Source organism: Planococcus citri, chromosome 2 (assembly GCF_950023065.1).
Source record: "Planococcus citri chromosome 2, ihPlaCitr1.1, whole genome shotgun sequence".
NCBI classification, from domain to species: Eukaryota; Metazoa; Arthropoda; class Insecta; order Hemiptera; family Pseudococcidae; genus Planococcus; species Planococcus citri.
The window spans coordinates 8534294-8554453 of NC_088678.1; the positions used below are offsets into that span (position 1 = coordinate 8534294).

Here is a 20160-nt window from a genome sequence, read left to right on the forward strand (position 1 = left end):
ACAAAGTCAAGACACATATACACTTTATAAGCCAGCTCGTCGAAATTTTAAAAGAAACCAGTACATAGTAAATAACATCAATGATATTTGGCAAGCTGACTTGGTAGACTTACAAAGTTTGAGCAAGCACAATGATGGTGTGAAGTATTTATTGACAGTAATTGATATATTTAGTAAAAAGGCCTATGTGGAACCTTTGAAAACAAAGAAAGCCCAAGACATTGTTGATGCCTTTGAGAGAATCATTCATCATGAAAAATCAAGACCACGTAATTTACAAACGGATAAAGGAAGTGAATTTATTGCTGAAGATGTACAAACGTTTTTCAAGAAAAATAATATCAATCATTTTACAACTCAAAACGCAGATGTTAAAGCAGCGGTTGTTGAACGTTTCAATAGAACTTTGAAAACTAGGATGTGGCGTTACTTGCATTATACGAATGCATACCGTTATATTGATGTTTTGAAAGATTTGGTGGATGCATACAACAGTTCATATCATCGCACTATACATATGGCTCCCAACAATGTGAACCCTGGTAATATTCTAACTGTGTATCACAACACTTATGGTAACTTGAGTTTAACTAATAGAGCGCTTTATAAGAAACCAAAATTCAAAGTAGGAGATTATGTGAGACTGGTGAAAGGAAAGGGAACTTTTGAAAAAGGGTATGAGACAAATTTCACAGAAGAAGTGTTTAAGGTTAAAAAAGTTATAGGCCACCCCCTTCCCACCTATGAAATAGAAGATTTAGGTAGTGAACATGTTGATGGAAAATTTTATGAAGTTGAGCTACAGAAGGTTGTGTTTAATCCAGATGTAGAATTTAAAATAGATAAAATATTGCGAACTAAAGGAAAAGGAACCAGTAAGCAAGTGTTTGTCAAGTGGAGAGGTTATCCTGATTCGTTCAACTCTTGGATTAATGCTAAAGATTTAGTTAATGTGTAAAGCTGAAAAAAATAGTAGAAATATGTTCAACAATTCGTTTTACATTACATTACCTAGTAATGCCTCAATGCAACTCTACCCAGAAAACACTTTAGCATCTTACACAAACAAATTGGCACATCGAGTCTCATTAAAGGAAGATGACTGGGAAGTTGGGCTAGTTGAAATTCAATATCCAGCAGTTTTTGCTAACATTAAAACAAAAGATGTTTGGATGACTGTAAATTACGAGTATAATAAGGCTCAAAATAAGAAAATCATATCTATGCCAGATGGTATTTATGATACCATTGATAACCTCCTATCACTTCTCAATGAAAAATTTAAATCTATCCCCGCTATCGATTTGGAATTTGAATATTTAAGCAAAATTAATAGGATAAAGACTACCTTTGCAGTCAATGCAGCTCAGAAAATTTCTACAATAGCTTTGAGTCCAATTCTAGCTACAGTACTTGGATTTATTTTACCTGTTGACGCTGAAAATATTGTATCATTCATATTATACACAGATTATGAAGGCTTCGACAAAAGTTCTAGCTCAAACATACATAACCAAATTTTGGTAAGCCTAAAAGAGACATCCAATACAACTGTTATCCTGAAAGCTCCCTATCCTCCCAGCCTCGAATTTGGTATACCACCTCATATGTATATATACTCTGACATTGTAGCACCAAATTTAATAGGGGATGTAATGGCACCCCTCCTACGAATAGTAAAAATAGGAGAAATTGGAAAAGATATCTGTCAAACATTTACAGAGCCTTACTATATACCCGTGTTGAAACGAGATTTTGAGACAGTTGAAATAAATATAAGGAAAGACAATGGCAATCTTGTCCCATTCTTATCTGGGAAGCTGAACGTGCGGTTGCATTTTAGGCGTTATGGCGCGTTATCGAAGAAATCCGACTAATCGTTACGATGCATACTATCAACTACAAGCTGGTGGTGGTGGTATGGCGTACTTTCAAGGCTCTCCTTATCAAAGGGGTCATGGTATTGGTAGTTTTCTTGGAGGCCTTTTTAGAGGTGCTCTACCGTTACTTAAATCAGGAGCAAGAGCTGTTGGAAAAGAACTTTTACAATGTGGTATTAATGTTCTTGATGATTTACCTGAGACAAATTTGAAGGATTCTGTGAATAATCGTACTGGTGAAGTGGTTAAGAATCTCAAGCGTAAAGCTGTTGATGCTGTATTTGGTGGTAGCATGACTGGTAAAGGGTATAAAACTAAACGCCGGAGAAAATCTACTCAGTCAAAGCGTAAAGCTGGTGGTGCAAAGACGAAGAAAGCTAAACGTCCCAATAAGAAAAATACCAAGGTTAGAAAGCAGAAGAAGACTAAGAAAACTTCAAAGCCGAGAAAGAAAGTAGTGAAACGCCGTCAAAACTTGAAAGCCAAGAGAGATAAATACGCAATCCTGTCTGGAGATATTTTCTCATAAATAGATACACTGCTACAATATGTCATTCCTACACATCGATTCATGTGAGTGCACAAAATCTGAATTAGATTTATTTGCATTGCCACCTACACAAATTGCTATAGAACGTGGAGAATGGGTTGAGTATAAGCCTATATCTGCTCTCAACAATGACTCACCTCAAATTGAGTTTACTGTGCCCGGTATTGGTGAAGAATACATGGATTTATCTCATACGCTGCTGTATTTGAAGGTTAAAGTGGTAAAATCTGATGGTACAGCGATAAGTGATAGTGATGTCGTGGCACCTGTAAATAACTGGATGCATTCTCTTTTTTCTCAAGTTGATATCTTTCTAAATCAAAGACAAATATCAACTCCCACTGGAAATTATGCGTATCGAGCTTACATTGAAAATATCCTCAACTATAATTCAGATTCTAAAAGTACACATTTAAAAAATGTGATGTTTTATGCAGATGAATCAAGTAAAATGAACGAGCATGCACAGAATGATGGTTTCAAAAAACGTCAAGCTCTCATTGCTGGCAGTAAGGCTGTTGAAATGGTTGGACATTTACACTGTGATCTATTCAATCATGATAGAGCCTTGTTGAATGGTGTTGAGCTTAGATTACGTTTAATTAGTTCGAGGGCCTCATTTGCGCTAATGACTAGCACCAACAATGAATATAAAATACAATTCTTAGATGCAGCACTGAGTATAAGAAAGATGAAGCTGAATCCCAGCATACTAATAGCGCATTCGAAAACTTTGGAAAAATGTAGCGCAAAATATCCTATTACAAGGGTAGATGTGAAAACTACAACGTTGGCTTTAGGTCTTCGTAGTTACACTGTTGATAATCTCATTAACGGACAGCTACCAAAACGCATAATTTTGGGCTTAGTTAATAATAAGGCTACAAATGGGGATTTTAAAACTAATCCTTTCAATTTTCAACACTATAATCTCAACTACCTGTGTTTGTATATTGATGGACATCAAGTTCCTTCTAGAGCATTGAAGCCTGATTATAAAAATTCTCTTTATGCTGAAGCCTACAACACATTGTTTGGTGGTACAGGTATACATTACTCCAACCATACTCATACAATTTCCAGAGATGATTATGTTGGTGGATATGCTCTATACTGTTATGACCTCACTCAGGACCTAACAGCTCATTTACCTACACATTGGAATCTTGTACGCCATGGCAGTGTGCGTGTTGATTTGGGTTTTGCGGATGCTATAGAAGAACCAGTTAACATGATTCTCTACGCCGAGTATGATAATATTATTGAAATAGACAAAAGGAGGAATGTTTCAATCGATTTTGGAAATTAACCTCTTAATAAGTATATGTTATGGTTTTGTAAAAAAAGAAGTTTTTTTTGAGGGGGGAGGGGGTAAAAAAATTATGATCAAAGTGTAGGACTTTTATGGTTTTCCATTCTAGTTTGAAAATAAGGGTCGAACAAGGTGAACAGATATGGTTGAGTACGTGGTTGACTTCCAAGCATTTAAAGACGATTGTAATAATTTCATATTGAAAGAAGTGGCTATAGTATCTGTAAATTCGGATGTTTTTGTGCACTGTATTGTTAAATCACCTTTTCATTTAGAAGAGTTATCTACAAAGAAACAGCGTGAAGTAAGCTGGCTATCAAAGAAATACCATGGTATATTATGGGAAAATGGTTATACTAGTGCGAAAGAAGCCATACATCTTATACAAGATATAACTTGCAATGCTAGTTTAGTTCTCTCAAAGGGGGTGGAGAGGACAAAATTTTTAGAAAAAATAACTAAGAAGAAGACATTAGATTTGAATACAATTGGGTGCCCCACTATCAAACAATTATCAGGTTCTGGTTTGCATTACATGTGCCCTCTTCCAAGACATAGTGCTGAGAGTGTTCAGAATAAAGGATACATTTGCTCTGTGGTAGCAGTTTCAAAGTATAAATCCTGGTACCTTGAATACACTATCAATAATTTAAAAATTATACATCAGATCGACGATAAAGACTATGAATACCATACAGTTAAAGAGAGACTTGATCTCTCACATTCTTTCCAGTCACGAAAATGTTTATGCAGCAGATTGTCTACCTCTTTCAAAAGTTATGCTGCCTTGCTCTGTAGTTGTAAATTTAGATACCAGCAAACAAAAAGGTAGTCATTGGGTATGTATTCATATAGATGCCCAAGAAAAAGCAGAGTATTTTGATAGCTATGGTTTTCCGCCGATGCGTCGTGAATTTGTTTCATTCATGCAGAAGAATTCCAAGGTTTGGACATATAACACTTTGGGTCTTCAAGATTACTTTTCTACTGTATGTGGCAAATATTGTATCATGTACCTGTACTTTAAAACACGCCACTATACAATGAAAGATTTCTTAGGCCTATTTTCAAATGACAGGATGAATAATGATTTATTGGTTGATTACCTGTATTCAAGGATTATACTTGAAAAGAATAGAAAGCGAGTTTTAAAGCAAATTCTACATAAAACTCCAGAAATTACCCCTCTCTTGAATAGTCTATTAAAACATCTTGGCACTAAAAGTAATTGCAAGTTATCTAGGTTGTTTCTCATTGGCTAAGAGCTTCCACCTCTTACTATCCTTCTGAGAGTGGGGATACCAGGTCTTGGCTCGAGCGATAGATGCAGGCTGATGTATGTTTATTATTGTTTGGTTGTGCCTTGTGTCAAGTTGCATTGTTGAAAACGCGAAGTTCCGTTATTATAAATCATAGTATAGTGCCGTACCGTGTTGTGCCGTGTAGTACCTTACCATAACAGTCATACTATATTACGATTTATTCGACAAAATTTGTGAAAACATTTTCAATTACAATGGCTTTCGCGCAGATACATACTGTAAATACCATGGCTTCAATTGATGATTTCATTACCCCAACACGTATCGATGGTGGTGTCAAAAGAAAACATGAGACGAACGAATCTGCTGATCAAAGCGGGACCGATTCACCAGTAACTAAATCATGGAACCCCCGAAAGAATCTAATTATGACTCAAGTTTACGCCATTAATCGAAGTAATACCAAGCAAGTTCATGTAGGTTTGAATTTAGATAATGGATTTGAACCAACCATTTACTTTACCAAACATTCTCCACCAAAAAGTTTGGGCATCTACCTAACAAATGAGACATTTAAACAACTCATGTCTGCCGATAATGTCAAGATTATCAACGGTTATTTCGAGGATATGAATAAGGATGAAGCCAAAAATCTAAAAGTATTGATGATCAATAAGTTTTTGAAGGTACAGTTTAGACAATTTTATAACGAAAAATCAATTATAATTTCGGATAGGGCTTATTATAAAAATATTTACACTGATAATATCATTTTACAAGAAAGTAGTTGGAAGAATCTTGTTAAGTTATTTGTTTGTGTACAAGCAACAATGAATGATTTATTTAAAATGGCAGATAACTGTAAAGATGTGTATGATGAAATGTTTAATAAAATTCATGATGTTTGTCTTGAAAAAGTAAATTTTAGGGATGTTGGTAATTTAGAATATAATATTAGATCTGTATATGCAAATACACTTAATGAACAATACGTTAAGGATAATGATGATTTAGATAAGATTTATTGCGAAGTAACAACCTTTTGTGGTGAGAATATTATAAATGATCTTATTTTAAACTTTAAACGTTTGGACCCAAGCATGATTGAGGTTATGAAATTACAAATCCCTTCTACAGAACATTTGTAAATAGTTGATTTTGATTTTGATTTTTTTAATGTATTGAAAATAGAATTAATTTTTGAGGGATTATTATTTCCATAGTATTATTATTATTATTATTATTATTATTATTATATCATAATTGTAAGATGTGTGTAAAATTTTTACTCATTTAATCAAAATGTTAATTTGAGAAGTATTCATATTTTTTTTCAACATATATAACTAATTTAGTTTAATTTTTTTTAATTGTATACTTACTTTTCCATTGCTCTTCTTTTGTGCTCAGATTTTTCAAATATACATTTTTTCTCATATCTTCTGTGTATGTTTGTTTTTTTTCAAAAAAAAATGATGAGGCAAGTACATTTTCTTTCAGTGTGTTTAATCAAATATACAAATTACATGTAGAAATCAAGGGTTCATAGACATAAGAAACTATTTAACAAACTTGAAAGATGAAAAAAAATAGAAAAATTAATAAATTACAGTTTTTTTTTCATTAGTTAAAACCAAGGTGAGTGCCACTGGGTTTCGATGTGGAATTTGCGTATATAACGTTTCTCTTTTCTTCTACCTGGCTCAGTCTTACACACGCACGCCATGCGCTCTGTGTCCAGCATTACCTTCATCCGGTGTATATTTCGTTCCCAGTAGGCGTAGTGGTTCAGATATTGACGGTGTTTCCACTGGGGTTGGTTTGGTGGATGGCGGATTTGGAAAATCTTCTCGATAGCAATATTTTGAAACCTCTTGTTGACATAAGCCAACCTCTTGTAAATATCTTTTTCACGGGAATGGTCAAAAATTTTCATAATAATCTCTGTTGGTAGTGCACCGAGGCCTAAGAGAAAAGAATCATTAAAATCCATAATTTTCACTTAAAATTATTTAAAAACAGAAAATTAAACTAACAAGTTACATAAGCAAATTCATTCAAGCTGCATAACCATAAGGTAAACTTCTGTAAGATTCTGTACGTCTTCTTTTTGGGACAACTTCTTTATATTCTTTAGGCATAGGCTGGGTAACCACTTGAAAAGGTCTCTTCCTCATGATTTTATTTTCTTCCCTTATTTTTATTTTATGATCCTTATTAATATGATCAATAGGTTGAGCCAGAATAAAATTTTTCATTGCCTCATAATTTAAGCTTTTCAAAGTATTGCAATTTAGAGTGAACCCTCTTATCTTCACGACATGTTTAAGTGAACCATCGCCAGTTTTGATGCAATATGCATAGTTTTTCGGACCTCCTGAAAATATAAAAAAATACATGTAATTTTTTACCCCCTAGTTATTTTTAGGAGTGAAAAGAAAGCATTCTTTTTATTGTAAAGTTGGTATATCATACCAGAAATGAATTCAGTGATGTAGGCATCCTCCCCTTCCTTTTCCAGTTCATCTCCCATCTGTCCAAGGTATGGTCCTGTTTCAATTGTTTTATCTCCAGGCCGTTCCACAAAAATTATCGAATCCGTGTCACAGTATAGGACTCTGTCTTGTAGAATTTCAAGGTAGCTGTATAAAACTAATCGTGCTTCAGCTGTGACATGTGCACTAATCACTGGATTTATAAACGGTGTATCAATTGTTGATTCCTCCAGATACTCCCAATGAATGTACACAACATCATCTGTGGCAAATGTAGTATCTTTAATTTCAATGGCTGGATTAGAAAAGGTCTTGAAGAATTCGGATTCATCTTTTATTACTGTAACTTGTTTCGGATTATTCCTCTGTCCAAATTTACCCCAAAGACTAAAAAAAAAGAAAAAAAGAAAGAGTTAGAATAATTTTCCTAAGCGAGCAAAATTTCATTTTAAAAAATTAAACCCATCAGCTCTTACCTATTCAAACATAGTTTACTGAGAGATCTCAGCCCAGGATTTGGTATAATCTTCTCGACATCTAGAGCTACCCCTTCACGTTCTTTGAGATCGTCGATAAATTTTTGCTTTTCCTCATCAGATTGGACATTTGGAGGGAACCCTGAAGCTTCTTGCTTAATTTTGACAAAGGTATCTATATAATTTGCAAATAGACCACCTGTATTTGTACTAATGTTATACTTTGTCGACTCATAAGACCATAATTCGTAAAATTCTTTGATTATATAACCCTTTTCTACAGCTTTATTCAATTCTACACATGTATATGTGCCTATTATTTCACGTTGGTCATCTGTATGAGTGCATGAATGTTGATTCTCTTCAACAGCGCATGTACGGCATAATGCAAAAACTAATTTATCATTTGCTTTAATGGGAAGTACTGGAATATATAAATTTTTAGGAGGAACTAATCTAACTTTGGCAATTCCAGTTATATTTCGCAGATCAGATGGTATATCGTTGCCAAGCAAAATTTTTGGATGACCTATTGGGTAGCGGCCATATTTGTTGACGTAGGGGTAGAGAGAGTTCACATCCAAATACCGGATTTTTTCATTTTTTTCTGGATCAACGTTATAATACCTGCATTGAAAAGACAGAAAAAATTGAAAAAAATTGCATTAGTGAACATCTCTAGTTTTTTTTTTCTTGACTAAAGTGTAGACTCTATCATCATATACCTACCAATAAAAGTTTTCAGTACGGCCTCCAAAGAATGGCTCTCTGTTGGAATATATTGGTGTGGGTATTTGGGCATTGGTCATATATTGCTTAAGTGATGAGTTCTCTGCACATTCAGCATAAATATCGCATTCCCATTTTGAAATTATATGAGGCAAACTAACTAGAGACTGAAGATGTTGCAATTTTTTCATAGTATTTTTATACCTCATGTCCATGTTCACATATTCTTTGGCACTTTTTGACTTCACAGTAGCAGTCCGGTTTGGAAAGCATTTAGGGCATCCATGATAATAACACCCGTTGATTTCAATTATGAGAGGTCTTATATTTGGTTCACCATCTAACACTGGACCCAGCCTATCCATTGGGAAAGCAGGATGGTAGGCATCAACCTTGTATTTATCTATTTGTTTTTCCCATCCCCGATATGCTGACTGCAGCTCAACACCATATGCATCTTCAAAATACATTAAATATCGTACTGCTAGCAACGATTGGTTATCACGCATTCGGTAAGATGGGAACGTCATTAGAGCTATGGTGTCTTGGGGGATAAAATTCATTCGATATGCAGTCATGCAAGCACCTGCTATTGTTGATGTAGCAGCCAGAGGATCCAAATGTAATAAATCATAAAAGAGTTTTCGAAATTTAACGCATGCTTTTCGAAGAACTTCTACATCTGCAATGCAATACTTTCTCATCTCTTCTCTAAAGTTGAATACAACATTTTTTGATTTTTCTTCATTATACCATTTCTGGAATTTTTTCAAATCCTTTGGTAACATTTCATTCACACCATAGTATTTTTCCTCTGGAATGGGCCCAATATAGTTTTGATTTTGCTGCGTATTGAAGAAATGGGGAAAGTATCCTTTAGAAGCATCTTCAATTCCAAACATATCTGGTAACGCTGCCAGCTTTGTATGGAAAAAATTCAAACTATCTTTAAATTCAATATTATTGTACTTCATAGAAATCAGTTTAGACCCATTCATTATCAGCTTTGGGATCCATTCTATTTCCCGCACCATGTACTCTATCAAAAACATGTAGTCATATCCACCACCATTATGAGCATATACATATGTCTTCATAAATGGCGGTGTTTTCTCTCTAATGATGGTGAAGAAATCATGTAGCAAAGCGTCACCTTCCTTATTTTCAATAACGAAGTGACGTTTGCCACAATAGTCGCAATCTACCAACATATCATCATTTTCGTTATTTATACATTTGGTGCAGTTCATTTGAAGAACAGCGTAATTTGGAATATGACGCCTCGCTGTATATTTCGGAGTTACAATATAAGGCTCTTCTTCAACTCTCGCCTCAAAATCGAAGAAGATGAATAAATCATTACTTGCTTTTGTATTTCTTTTGATCCTTTTGATAAAACAGACGTGGTCATGAGGTACACTCTTATTACAATTTGAGCAGACATGAGATTCACAGTCATGCTTCTGAGTTAGTGATCTAAGAGAATACAATTTACTGCATTTGTAGCAATATTTCAAACCTTGGCACACACTCAGATTTCTTTCAAAATGACCAGGCTGTAAATGGTTGTCATAGCAAAATTGATCATAGAAATCTCTGTGACATTTATCACATTTTATCATGTCGTTGAATGATTTTACCTCACATTTAGGTAATTTTAAGCATTGATAGCAGGCGTATTCACACTTATGCTCGCCTTTGTGATGATACCCCACACAGCACAGGTCGCAGAAAAAATCAAAACCAAAAGCTGCTTTCAAACTAGTGATTACATTATAATGTTCTCGATGATAGAATAGGAAAATATAAACCGTTGAAGTCGAATCACCTTTGAAGGATACAATGCGACCATGAGTATCAGCCCCATCAAACACAACTATTCTGTAATCTTTCAAATGCTCTTGAAATTTAGTGAGGGCATCAATGCCACCGCCAATTATATTGATATCAACCTTCGCTTTTCGACATAATTTCTGAGCACACAATAGCTGGTAATCTCCTCGAGTTTTTTTAATAATGAGATCATAATGATTCTGAGAATTCTTGCTATCATCCTTATGTACCAGAGCTTGACCCACAACTAGTGCTCTTGGTAAACATAAATTATCATGAGGATTATCTATCGTTATTATCGAGGTTTTTTTCTTGCAGAATGGTTCATAGGGTAAATTATCAAATTTTCTCCTTCGTCCTTCACCATCAGGCATTCTAACTCTAGTTACTTTTATTTTAAAGGGTTCATCTGACAAGAATGATTTGTTGCTTTGAATTACATTAGAAAATTCATTCATAATTACATCGGCTGAAAATTGACTTGGTGCTCTGTATGAAATGAAGATAGGTTTCTCAACTGAATCAGTACCCATAACTAAACCAACTCTATCACGAGGATTCAAATCTTTAATAACAAATTCGTTGATTAATTTATCCAGAGCTTTTCTCAAGTAATCTTCGGGATTTTCTTTGTCTAGGTTTTCTTTTAATTTAGCAGTCAATGTTATTGCTTCGGCAGAGAATTTCCTGATGACTTTTGAAGTTATGCCCAAAACTTCGTAGAAATCGTCAACTTCTTCATCTGTGGGTATAGAGAAAGAAAAAAAACTTTTTTTTACTGAATGTTTCTTTTTTTGGTAGGGCTTGGAATTTTTTTTCATGTTAAAATCAATTTTTGTAACATTTTCAAAAAAATTACCTGTTTCAAAATTGTGCTGATTTTTGGAATTATTTTTCTGTTTTATAAAATTTTGAAAAATAAATAAATAAAATCTAAATACTTATCGAAGTTGTGCCACTTTTTTTTAAAATGTTTTTTCATTTTTTTTTTTTGTAGTTTACATGTCAAATTTAAAGGATCATAAACGTTTATAAATGACCACAAAGAAAAAATGATTTCTTCCAAGCCCTATTTTTTTTATTTAAAAAAAATCACGATGCATAGGGTTTTATTTTTTCCTTGTACCACTTCCCCCAACTCTTGAGAGAGCATTCAGCTGGTGCATACAGCAACTGCACTTCCTCTATGAATTCTGTCCAAGATAATGTAGGTAAATTTAACTCGTTTCTAATTTTTTGAGAAAACTTCCATTTTTCAAAAAAAGGATCTACAAGAAAGTATTTCAAATCTTCAGCATGTTCTTCTTTTTGATAATCTTTAATTAAATCCATTTTAGTATAAAAATGAGGAAGAGAAAATACATGAGCAATTTCATCATGAGTGTACTGTTCCCAATTTTTTGATTTTATATATTTTGTTTTTTGAAAAATCTCCATTACGTTAATGGTCTCTTTATTAAAATGCAAAATGGTAAGAAGGAATTTCTTGAATTTTTCTTTTAAATAAGCCTGTATAAAATTTTCAATTTCGTTGAAATTTTCTGGAAATTTTTCATTCCAGACATCTTTGAATTTTTCAGCAACAATTTCACAAAAAAAATCATTTGTTTGGGCTAACATTATGATTGAAGCCCCAGGGAGACGATCTATGATTTCAAAAAATATTTCGGGGGTCAAATTGTGAAATGCTGTTAACAAATAAAAAAAAGATAAAAATTAATTTTTTTGTAATAGCGAGAAAGGGGGAGGGGGTGGGGAAAAAAGAGGTACAGAAAACCTTGAAATATGACTTAGGTAAGCATTAAGCTATGCCTGCATTTAACCAGTTATTTTCTTTTTTTCTACTTTGAAAAAAAATAAAATTCACCATTCTTTGCCCAGATTGAAAATGAAGAACACATAAAAAGAACCAGATATTTGTCACTTTTAAAAAAAACCTTCCAGTATTATAACACCAAAAAAATTTTCAAAATTCTAAAAAATTAAAATAGTAATATTGATTTTTTTCAAAAGAAATAAGCATACAAATTTTGATTCATTTTTTTAATGAAAAAAATTAGATTTTTTACAAAATCATCCACATTTCTTAATTTTATTTGTCACTTTTACCCAGAATGATACTCGAAACATAAACATCGCATTAAGCATAATTTTAAAAAAAATTGTAAAAAAAAAAGAAAAAACTTACCAGTTGCTTGTGAGGGGGCTTGAGATGGACCAGGTAAGGGTTGAGATATGGCGTGAGATGGCCCAGGTAAGGGTTGAGGTATGGTGTGAGATGGTCCTGGTGATGGTTGAGGCAATATCTGATCGATTTCAGCTGTTGAAATATCTGGTGGTGAATTCGGTATTGCATCAAGTAACATATTAAACATCTCATCTTCGTCTACTGGGAGCTCCAAACCACTCAAATTCTCGGAATTTTCCATTTTATTTTTGAAAATTTAAAAAAAAACTTCGAAAAATAATTGTTCAGTTTATTCCGATTTTATTCAGAAAAAAAACTAGAAAAAAATCACAGTATCTACTATCAAGGTTCGGATTTGAGCACCAAAAAAAAAAAACACACACAAGCACTATTTTTGTATGTGATATGTACTTAGTTGCAAAATATCCACTTGAAAAATCAAAAGACAACTGATCTCTTCACCAACCATCTACTTTCTTATATATTCGTAATTTCTCTTTTTCCTACCCTTAATTTTGGTATCTTCTATCCCCTACACCTACACTTCGAACCTGGAAACCTTTTACACATCTTTTCCCACGATTTCTAACATTTTCGAGAATTTTCTATGCCTAATTTTTGCAAAGTGGTCTACCTACCACACATTTGTAACTATATTGGCGATTGTAGTTAATGTCTTTTTCATTTGGATGATTTGTCCAGACATGTTTAATTCTTATTTCCAGCTAAATGTCTGGTCTTTAGAAATGTATAATTTGTATTGTTGAATATACCTATTTTCGTTCTTGTTCTCACATTATTTTTTCTTTCCCATTAACTCTCTTAATTTTGTCAAAAGATTTTTAAGACGCCATCCTTTTATTTTTCAAACCTTATTAGAAAGCACTTAAGATACATAGACAGATAAAAACGGTACTTTGTAAGTATCTCATTGTATGTGCGATCCTGTTAAGTCTTTAAAAAAATGCTACAGCTTTGTGGGAAAAAATTTCACTTTGCATTTTGGCATGTACGAGTATATGCGCGTCACAGAGTCGTGCCTGTAAAAAAAAAGCATTAAAGACTCTTAGAACAAATAATAGGGTGGATTTTCGCAAATACGCGTATGTCTATGGCTATGTGTGTGGCAGAGTCAAATCTTTCCCAAAAAGACTCGTGAGAATAAAGTTATACCTACACAGCATTTCACAGTGGTCGAGAACGAAGGGGGAGGGGGGGGGGGGGTCATATATAATTTGCAATACTCGCATGTAGCCAGTGTACCAACCATACAACTAGACATACGTAATTATTTTTAATCGTTGAAATTAATCAAATTAATTAAACATAGGTACACTGATTGATTATTAATTAATTAAAAAAATCAACCCTCACAACGTCACGTCGCGAACTATTCCCCCTCCTCACCCCGCCCATGGCATTCCCAACCCTGTACCAGTCTCGCGAACACGCGTTGCGTTGTGCAGGTTGCATACTCCGCAGGGGAATCCTTGTCCGTAGATCCCCGCCTTAACTACTCATGTCCCTGTTACTATCGCTCGTCTCAGAAAAACGCCGTGTTTTTTCAAAATCATGATCGTTGAGCTATAGTTGACCATTCGATCAGAAAAAGGTCATACAAAACAAGATAGTTGCACGAAGTAAAGAAACGCCTTCAAAAATTGATTCATCTTCACCTTTTTTCAATCCCAAAAAAATTTCTTCTTTGGCTGGGCTGTATCTTATTTTGTAAGGTTGGGATTAACCTTTTTTAGCCAATTTTTTGTAAAAAATGATGGCTATTGCGGTAGGCCCAACTTTGAATAAAAAGGTCGGGGATGAAAAATTTTGATAGTTCTCGACGTTTATTTACGAGTATTTATAAGTTTCAACACGATTGAGATTTTTACATTTTATGACCTGGAACCTGTTTTAATTGATAAAATAAGGTCAAACTTAGGGAATGAGGTTCTTTTATGACCTAGAATTGACCCTCGCAGTTTGAAGGGTCAGAGTTGAAAATTACAGAAAGGTCAATTTTTTGGAGGGGCATAATAAGGCCCCAAATGAACGAAAAGGGTCCAAAATCATACCATAGGTCAGTACCTTTATTGTGATCAACATATCCAAATTTCAGCTTCCTAGGTCATCCCCACCCCTTTGTAGGTGGGAAAACCACATTTTACCTCTATTTTTGACCCCCTCAGCCCTAAAATTGACCTGCGTGGTCCAAATTTTCAGCATACAATGAGAAGGTGCCCCTTGAGTGCTTTTTGCAGGATTCAACCTTCCAACCCCATTTGACCCCTCTCCAGGATCAAAAAAGTGGATTTTTGCGTGTTTTTTGACGTTTAGCCAAACCTACAGCCCCTCCAAATTGACCTAGAGGGTCCAAATTTTCACAGTACATTGGGAGGATGTACCCGAAGTGCCTTTTGCTGGTTTCAACCCTCTCCAGGGTCAAGAAAGTGTATTTTTCATCCATTTCACGTGTTTTTTGAAAATTTTGACATTCAGCCAAGCCTACAGCCCCTCCAAATTGACCTAGAGGGTCCAAATTTTCACAGTACATTAGGAGGATATACCCGAAGTGCCTTTTGCAGGTTTCAACCTTCCAATCCCATTTGAACTCTCTCCAGGGTCAAAAAAAGTGTATTTTTTTATCCATTTTACGTGTTTTTTGAAAATTTTGACATTCAGCCAAGCCTACAGCCCCTCTAAATTGACCTAGAGGGTTCGAATTTTCACAGTACAATAGGAACGTAGCGGCAGACTGCTACGACTTTTATTTTTCTTTCAGGAAAGCCCCCCTCACTCAACTTGTATATTTTTTCCCTTATCTGAAACACATTGTGCTGGAAGGCCCATCAAATTGAAAAAAAATTGAAAAATTCAATTTATCCGAAATTTCTTTGCTTCTACTTCAACATTTTTTTTGAATGATTTCTTTCTTACTGCCCTCAAAACTTCTATGTAAATAAGCTTATTTTCAAAGGAATGCCTCCCCCCCACCCATAATGTAAGTCTCATTGTATAGCTTCCTCCCCTCCAAGCAATGTTGGCTGGTTCCACGAAAGATGAACGAAACATTAAAAATCAGAACTGTGTTAGTAATTAATTTTTCAGATAAGTATTCAAATATTTTCAGAAATTCAAGGGGGACCCAGTTCTTTTTTCATTACCGGGTTGGAGGAGGGGTAGTCGATGCGGCGAACAGAATTTTGCAATAGGTATGAAAAACAGCTCGAATTGAAAAGTTTTAGTATTTTGTAAGGATTCCAATGATGATGTATGTATTAGGTACTTTTTGTATTAACAATTTAGTATGGACCTATATTATACGTGAGGAGGTGTGAGTTGAAAAAATACCGTTGCGGAGCTACATTTGAGACTAAAATTTCGTTCGTCTCGAGATAATCGTGTGGAATTTTTGGGTCAAGTGAACGTGAGACTGTACCAGACAGACAAAGCTTTATAAAGAGGGAGTTGGAAGGGGGATTTTAGACACGAAGGAGCATAAACAGATTCAGTGGAAGATGTTACTCTTCTGAAGGGTTCAAAGTCCTCGTGACCTAATTTTCAGTTCGCTATAGTTCATTTCTAACCTATCCAAAAAGGGATGAAATCGGCATTTCTGTTGAAAATTTCTCTCTTTGGCTGTTTTCAACCAAATTTTCAAACTTGCAGAGATACCTACCAATAAATAATAACGGTTCCAAAAGTTATTTATGGAAAATCCTTAGCTGGTTAAGAAGGGTGAAATGGCCCGCGAGAACTTTCGAGTTGATATCAAATTTGAAAATTTCGAAAATTCGCCAAAAATCAAAAAAATGAAATTTGGTTACCTATGAGGGCTTGAGACTAATATCCATGCTCTTCGCATTTTTCCAATTTGAATAACTAATTCGGTATTCGGTATTAGGTTAGGTTGTGTGTAACCAAATTTTGATCTTGGAGGTTTCAGATCATGCTTTTCCCAAAAATCCCGTTCATATGTAATCGATATGGTAGACGAATAACTCACGACTCTTTAGTGAGCTTTTCGGAGATCCGATTCAGATTCGAAATTCTGAAAAATGCTATGTTATTGTAGAATATTTTGATATTACAAGTAAATTCGATACTTCTCACGTCATGTGACAATAAGCCTAATAACATTGAAACAATCTGTTTAGATTGGTTCATTATACCTGGAATCAAGACTAATCGAAAACTCAAAAATGGCCGAAATGGTGTCCAACGTATATGATCTGATGTATCCAAGTCCAGCAACTCTGACAGAAATCTCGTGCCAGGCCCTTGTTACCGGATTATGGCGCTGGGGAGTCGAAAATCGTGTGACTGGTGATTTTATATCCAGCGTAGACATAGGTGAAAATCTACCCCCTAACATGCCTTCTTCAATCAAACGCATGATTGAAGTATACAGCAAGACATTTATCACTTCTATAAAAGAATGGTTGGCTCACCATCACGAAAAACTGTTCTCTGACCTCAACGATATGACCAGCATTTTACTCAATTTTTGTGATTTTGTATATGATCGAGATGGCACTGTTCATTACAGTCACACAGCAGAACGAATGATGACGTGTGATAGACTGAGTAATGATGAAAAATTCAAAATTGCCTGCATGTATTGTTTTGAAGATGATATTAGACGGATTTGGCCTTCGGTGTCAAAGAAACTGGACTTGAATGAAATTGAATTCGATGAAAGCTCCGAATTGTTTTATTGGATTTGTATGCTGAGAAATGAACCGCATCGGATACCTAATCCTAATGACGATCTAATTGACAATTTAATGCTTCGAGCGTGTCCATCTCGTCATTGGTCATCTGTAGAATATTTTTGGAACCGCATCCGTCCAGAAATTGGATTGTCGGATGTCATTAGCCTATCTTATTGCGAAGATGAATCGTTCGTCAGGTTTGTTTTGCCAAAATTAAGTGATCAACTGCTCGGCAGTCTTGTGCTTGAAAAAGGCAATGACCTGATCTATGACCTGTTGGCCAGTAGTCATGGTGAATTTGATATTCTTCCAACGTGGATGTATATTAAAAACAAGATGAACGAAAATAATTTCACAGATCTAATTGGGTTATTTATGGAAACCGAGACCAGTACTTATCATTTCTTTTCTGTCGAACTCAAAGATTGGTCAAGCACCGATGATAAAATGTATTTATGCTGCGAAATATGGAGAAATTCTCCAGATGAATGGAAGCGATCGGCGATCAAAAATATTTTAACTCAAGGTCACCTGTTTGTAAGAGATTCCATCACACTTACAGAATATAGGGGGATCAGGTTTTTGTTAACTTTGTTGTCGGATGCCTCGTTCGAAGAGAGAAATGATTTTTGGAAAACAAATTGGCGTAATTTGATCGTTGCTACTCGTGGTAAAGATTTGCACCGAATAATGAAAATGTGTTTCAAAGACGAAAACGATATTGCTAAGTTTAAAGAAACCAACATGTTTGATTACGAAAGTATCAGTGCGCGTTGCATTGGAGCATTGAGACTCGGATATTTTGAACAGTTTAATGATATATTGGTCTTCTGCTGTCCTGATGCTCAAAAAAGAATGGATTTTAAACAGCGCATATTACGGTCGTGTATTTCCGATGAATCTTTCGTCTTGAAAATTGAAGTTTTCTCCAAATTCGAACTGATGAATGAGATCATCAACGATACTTTTGACAATGCTCAAGTTGCTGCCGATTTTAAAAATCGTATTATATCTTTTTGTGCGATTGAAGACGCTCTGTATCAATGCATTCATTTGGACAACGAATATTCTTCCGATCATTTTACACGCTTCATCGGTACATTTGTATCGAATGAGGAAGTTACCAATCTACTAAAACAGCGCATTTTGGAGTATGTGAGAAATTTTCTACTCAATGATGATGATTTTACCTGCGATATCTCAGCTGATGATTTACAAAAAATTTTAGTTTGGTGTTTGGGCAATGAAAAGGAAGTTACTAAATTCAAGAAATCGGTTTTACCGATGAGTGATTTCTTCGCTGACGACGATAACTGGAAGGAATTCACTCCGCTGGAGGTAAAAATTAATGATAAACGTGTCGGTGGGTTTTTGAAATGGTATTTTAGAAATCCCGAAGAAATCGACGAGTTTAATAGGTTGTTTGCCGATCGGTTATAATTATAAATGTGAAATCTTTTAACGGTGTAAAGTTAGAAAATACGAGTAATTCGAATGATATTATTATTTCATGAGTTAAGGTACCCGATATTTTTAGCGACATTATTATGTATAAGAACTTATGATTGTGGTACATTTTCAAAATAAATTTTAAAACGATCAGTTTGTTCGTAAATATGAATATTAATTGTTTATTCATAACATAAAGGGTGTTCCTGTGCCAGTGTGTCTACAAGCCTGGTTTACTCAAAAGTCAGGGAATTTTGTGAAAAATTACTTCAAACAGATTTTTCCATTTCTCATAATGATTTTTCGCTGGTTGCTTTTGTCAAAAATTGCCAAATTCCCAAAAGTCTTGATTTTTGCAAAAATTGTTGAAGTCTTGCATTTTTTTGTCAACTTATGAGTTATGTGTATCATTAAAAAATCTCGGTTTTTAGAAAATTTCCCAAAATGTTTCGCTTTTTTGCTAAAAGTGACCTAGAGGCCCTGCCTTCTACTAAAATCACTGTTAAAGTCTCGTTTTCTGTAAAAAAAAAAAAAGTCTCGCTTTTGGTCTGAATTGTTGAGAATTTTCCTTTTTTTTTTTTTTTTTTTTTTTGCGAAAAATTGTGAAAAACTGTCAAGTTTTTTGCATCCGAAAACTCTGACTTTTTTCCAATAACAAATCTAATGTCAAATGTGATTTTTTTTCGCCTAAAAGGACTTTTTTAGCAGTAATTTTCAAAATGTCCTGCTTTTTGCTGAAATTGAACACGTTTTTATTGAGTTTCATTTTCAGATTTTGATTAAAAACTCAATGTTCTGGTTTTTTTTTTTGATGATTTTTTTTCTGCATTAAAATGTAAGTATTGCCCATGTTTTGTCATTTTTTTTGGTTACTTTTTGGATACTTTTTTGAGCTTTTTAGGTTACTAAAGTAAAGTCACTTTTTTCGAAAAAAAACTGGCACGAGGTCTAGAATTTCAAAGAAGGATTGATTACATTGAAAAACTTTGACATTAAAAAGATCAATTTCTTTATGAAGTGTATTTTTCAAATTGTAAATGTTCAAAATCTTTTGCACTCTTGTCGCTCGGGCCATTTAACATGCTCTTTCGTAATAATTTTAGAAAATAGAATAATTGAACCGATTAATTACAAAAATATTACTCAAACCTGAAAAATGCGAAATATTAACAAAATATTTGTTTTTAAAGACAGAACCACTCACTTTTTAATAATTTTGATGCCATCGATTGAGCTCAAATTTTTAATGTGTCATGGCACCAAATTAAGGAGAA

The 20160-nt window shown here is 34.3% G+C and overlaps 3 protein-coding genes across 23 annotated transcripts in view; 2 read left to right on the forward strand and 1 right to left on the reverse strand.

The window, feature by feature from the left end:
* LOC135834500 (uncharacterized) overlaps window positions 1-20160 on the forward strand; it is a 227586-nt gene that overhangs the window by 42682 nt on the left and 164744 nt on the right. Inside the window, exon 5 of one of the 21 annotated variants that reach the window (XM_065348412.1) lies at window positions 16880-19039. The exons of the other annotated variants lie outside the window; for them this stretch is intronic. Within the exon in view, the coding sequence (XP_065204484.1) occupies window positions 16925-18877 (1953 nt within the window). The 5' untranslated portion in view covers window positions 16880-16924 and the 3' untranslated portion in view covers window positions 18878-19039. Of the gene's footprint in view, window positions 1-16879; window positions 19040-20160 lie in introns of those variants that run through there. 21 annotated transcript variants of the gene reach the window in all.
* Window positions 2429-3739, forward strand: LOC135833639 (uncharacterized protein F54H12.2-like). The gene has a single exon (XM_065347409.1). The coding sequence runs from the start codon at window positions 2429-2431 to the stop codon at window positions 3737-3739; it is 1311 nt and encodes a 436-aa protein (XP_065203481.1).
* On the reverse strand, window positions 6059-14244 carry LOC135834498 (uncharacterized). The gene is made up of 6 exons (XM_065348390.1): window positions 12726-14244; window positions 8705-11279; window positions 7976-8602; window positions 7480-7886; window positions 7041-7381; window positions 6059-6969 (listed from the first exon to the last, which is right to left on the reverse strand). The coding sequence occupies exons 1-5, from the start codon at window positions 12964-12966 to the stop codon at window positions 7062-7064; spliced, it is 4170 nt and encodes a 1389-aa protein (XP_065204462.1). The 5' UTR covers window positions 12967-14244; the 3' UTR covers window positions 6059-6969; window positions 7041-7061.

Excerpts from the sequence above, each read along its gene's own strand:
- LOC135833639 (XM_065347409.1), top strand. The coding sequence starts at position 2,429 with ATGTCATTCCTACACATCGATTCATGTGAGTGCACAAAATCTGAATTA.
- LOC135834498 (XM_065348390.1), bottom strand. The coding sequence starts at position 12,966 with ATGGAAAATTCCGAGAATTTGAGTGGTTTGGAGCTCCCAGTAGACGAA. Across the intron at positions 11,280-12,725 it reads AGCCCCCTCACAAGCAACTG|ATGAAGAAGTTGACGATTTC; the intron begins GTAAGTTTTTTC and ends CTATACCCACAG. Across the intron at positions 7,887-7,975 it reads AGTAAACTATGTTTGAATAG|TCTTTGGGGTAAATTTGGAC; the intron begins GTAAGAGCTGAT and ends CTTTTTTTTTAG.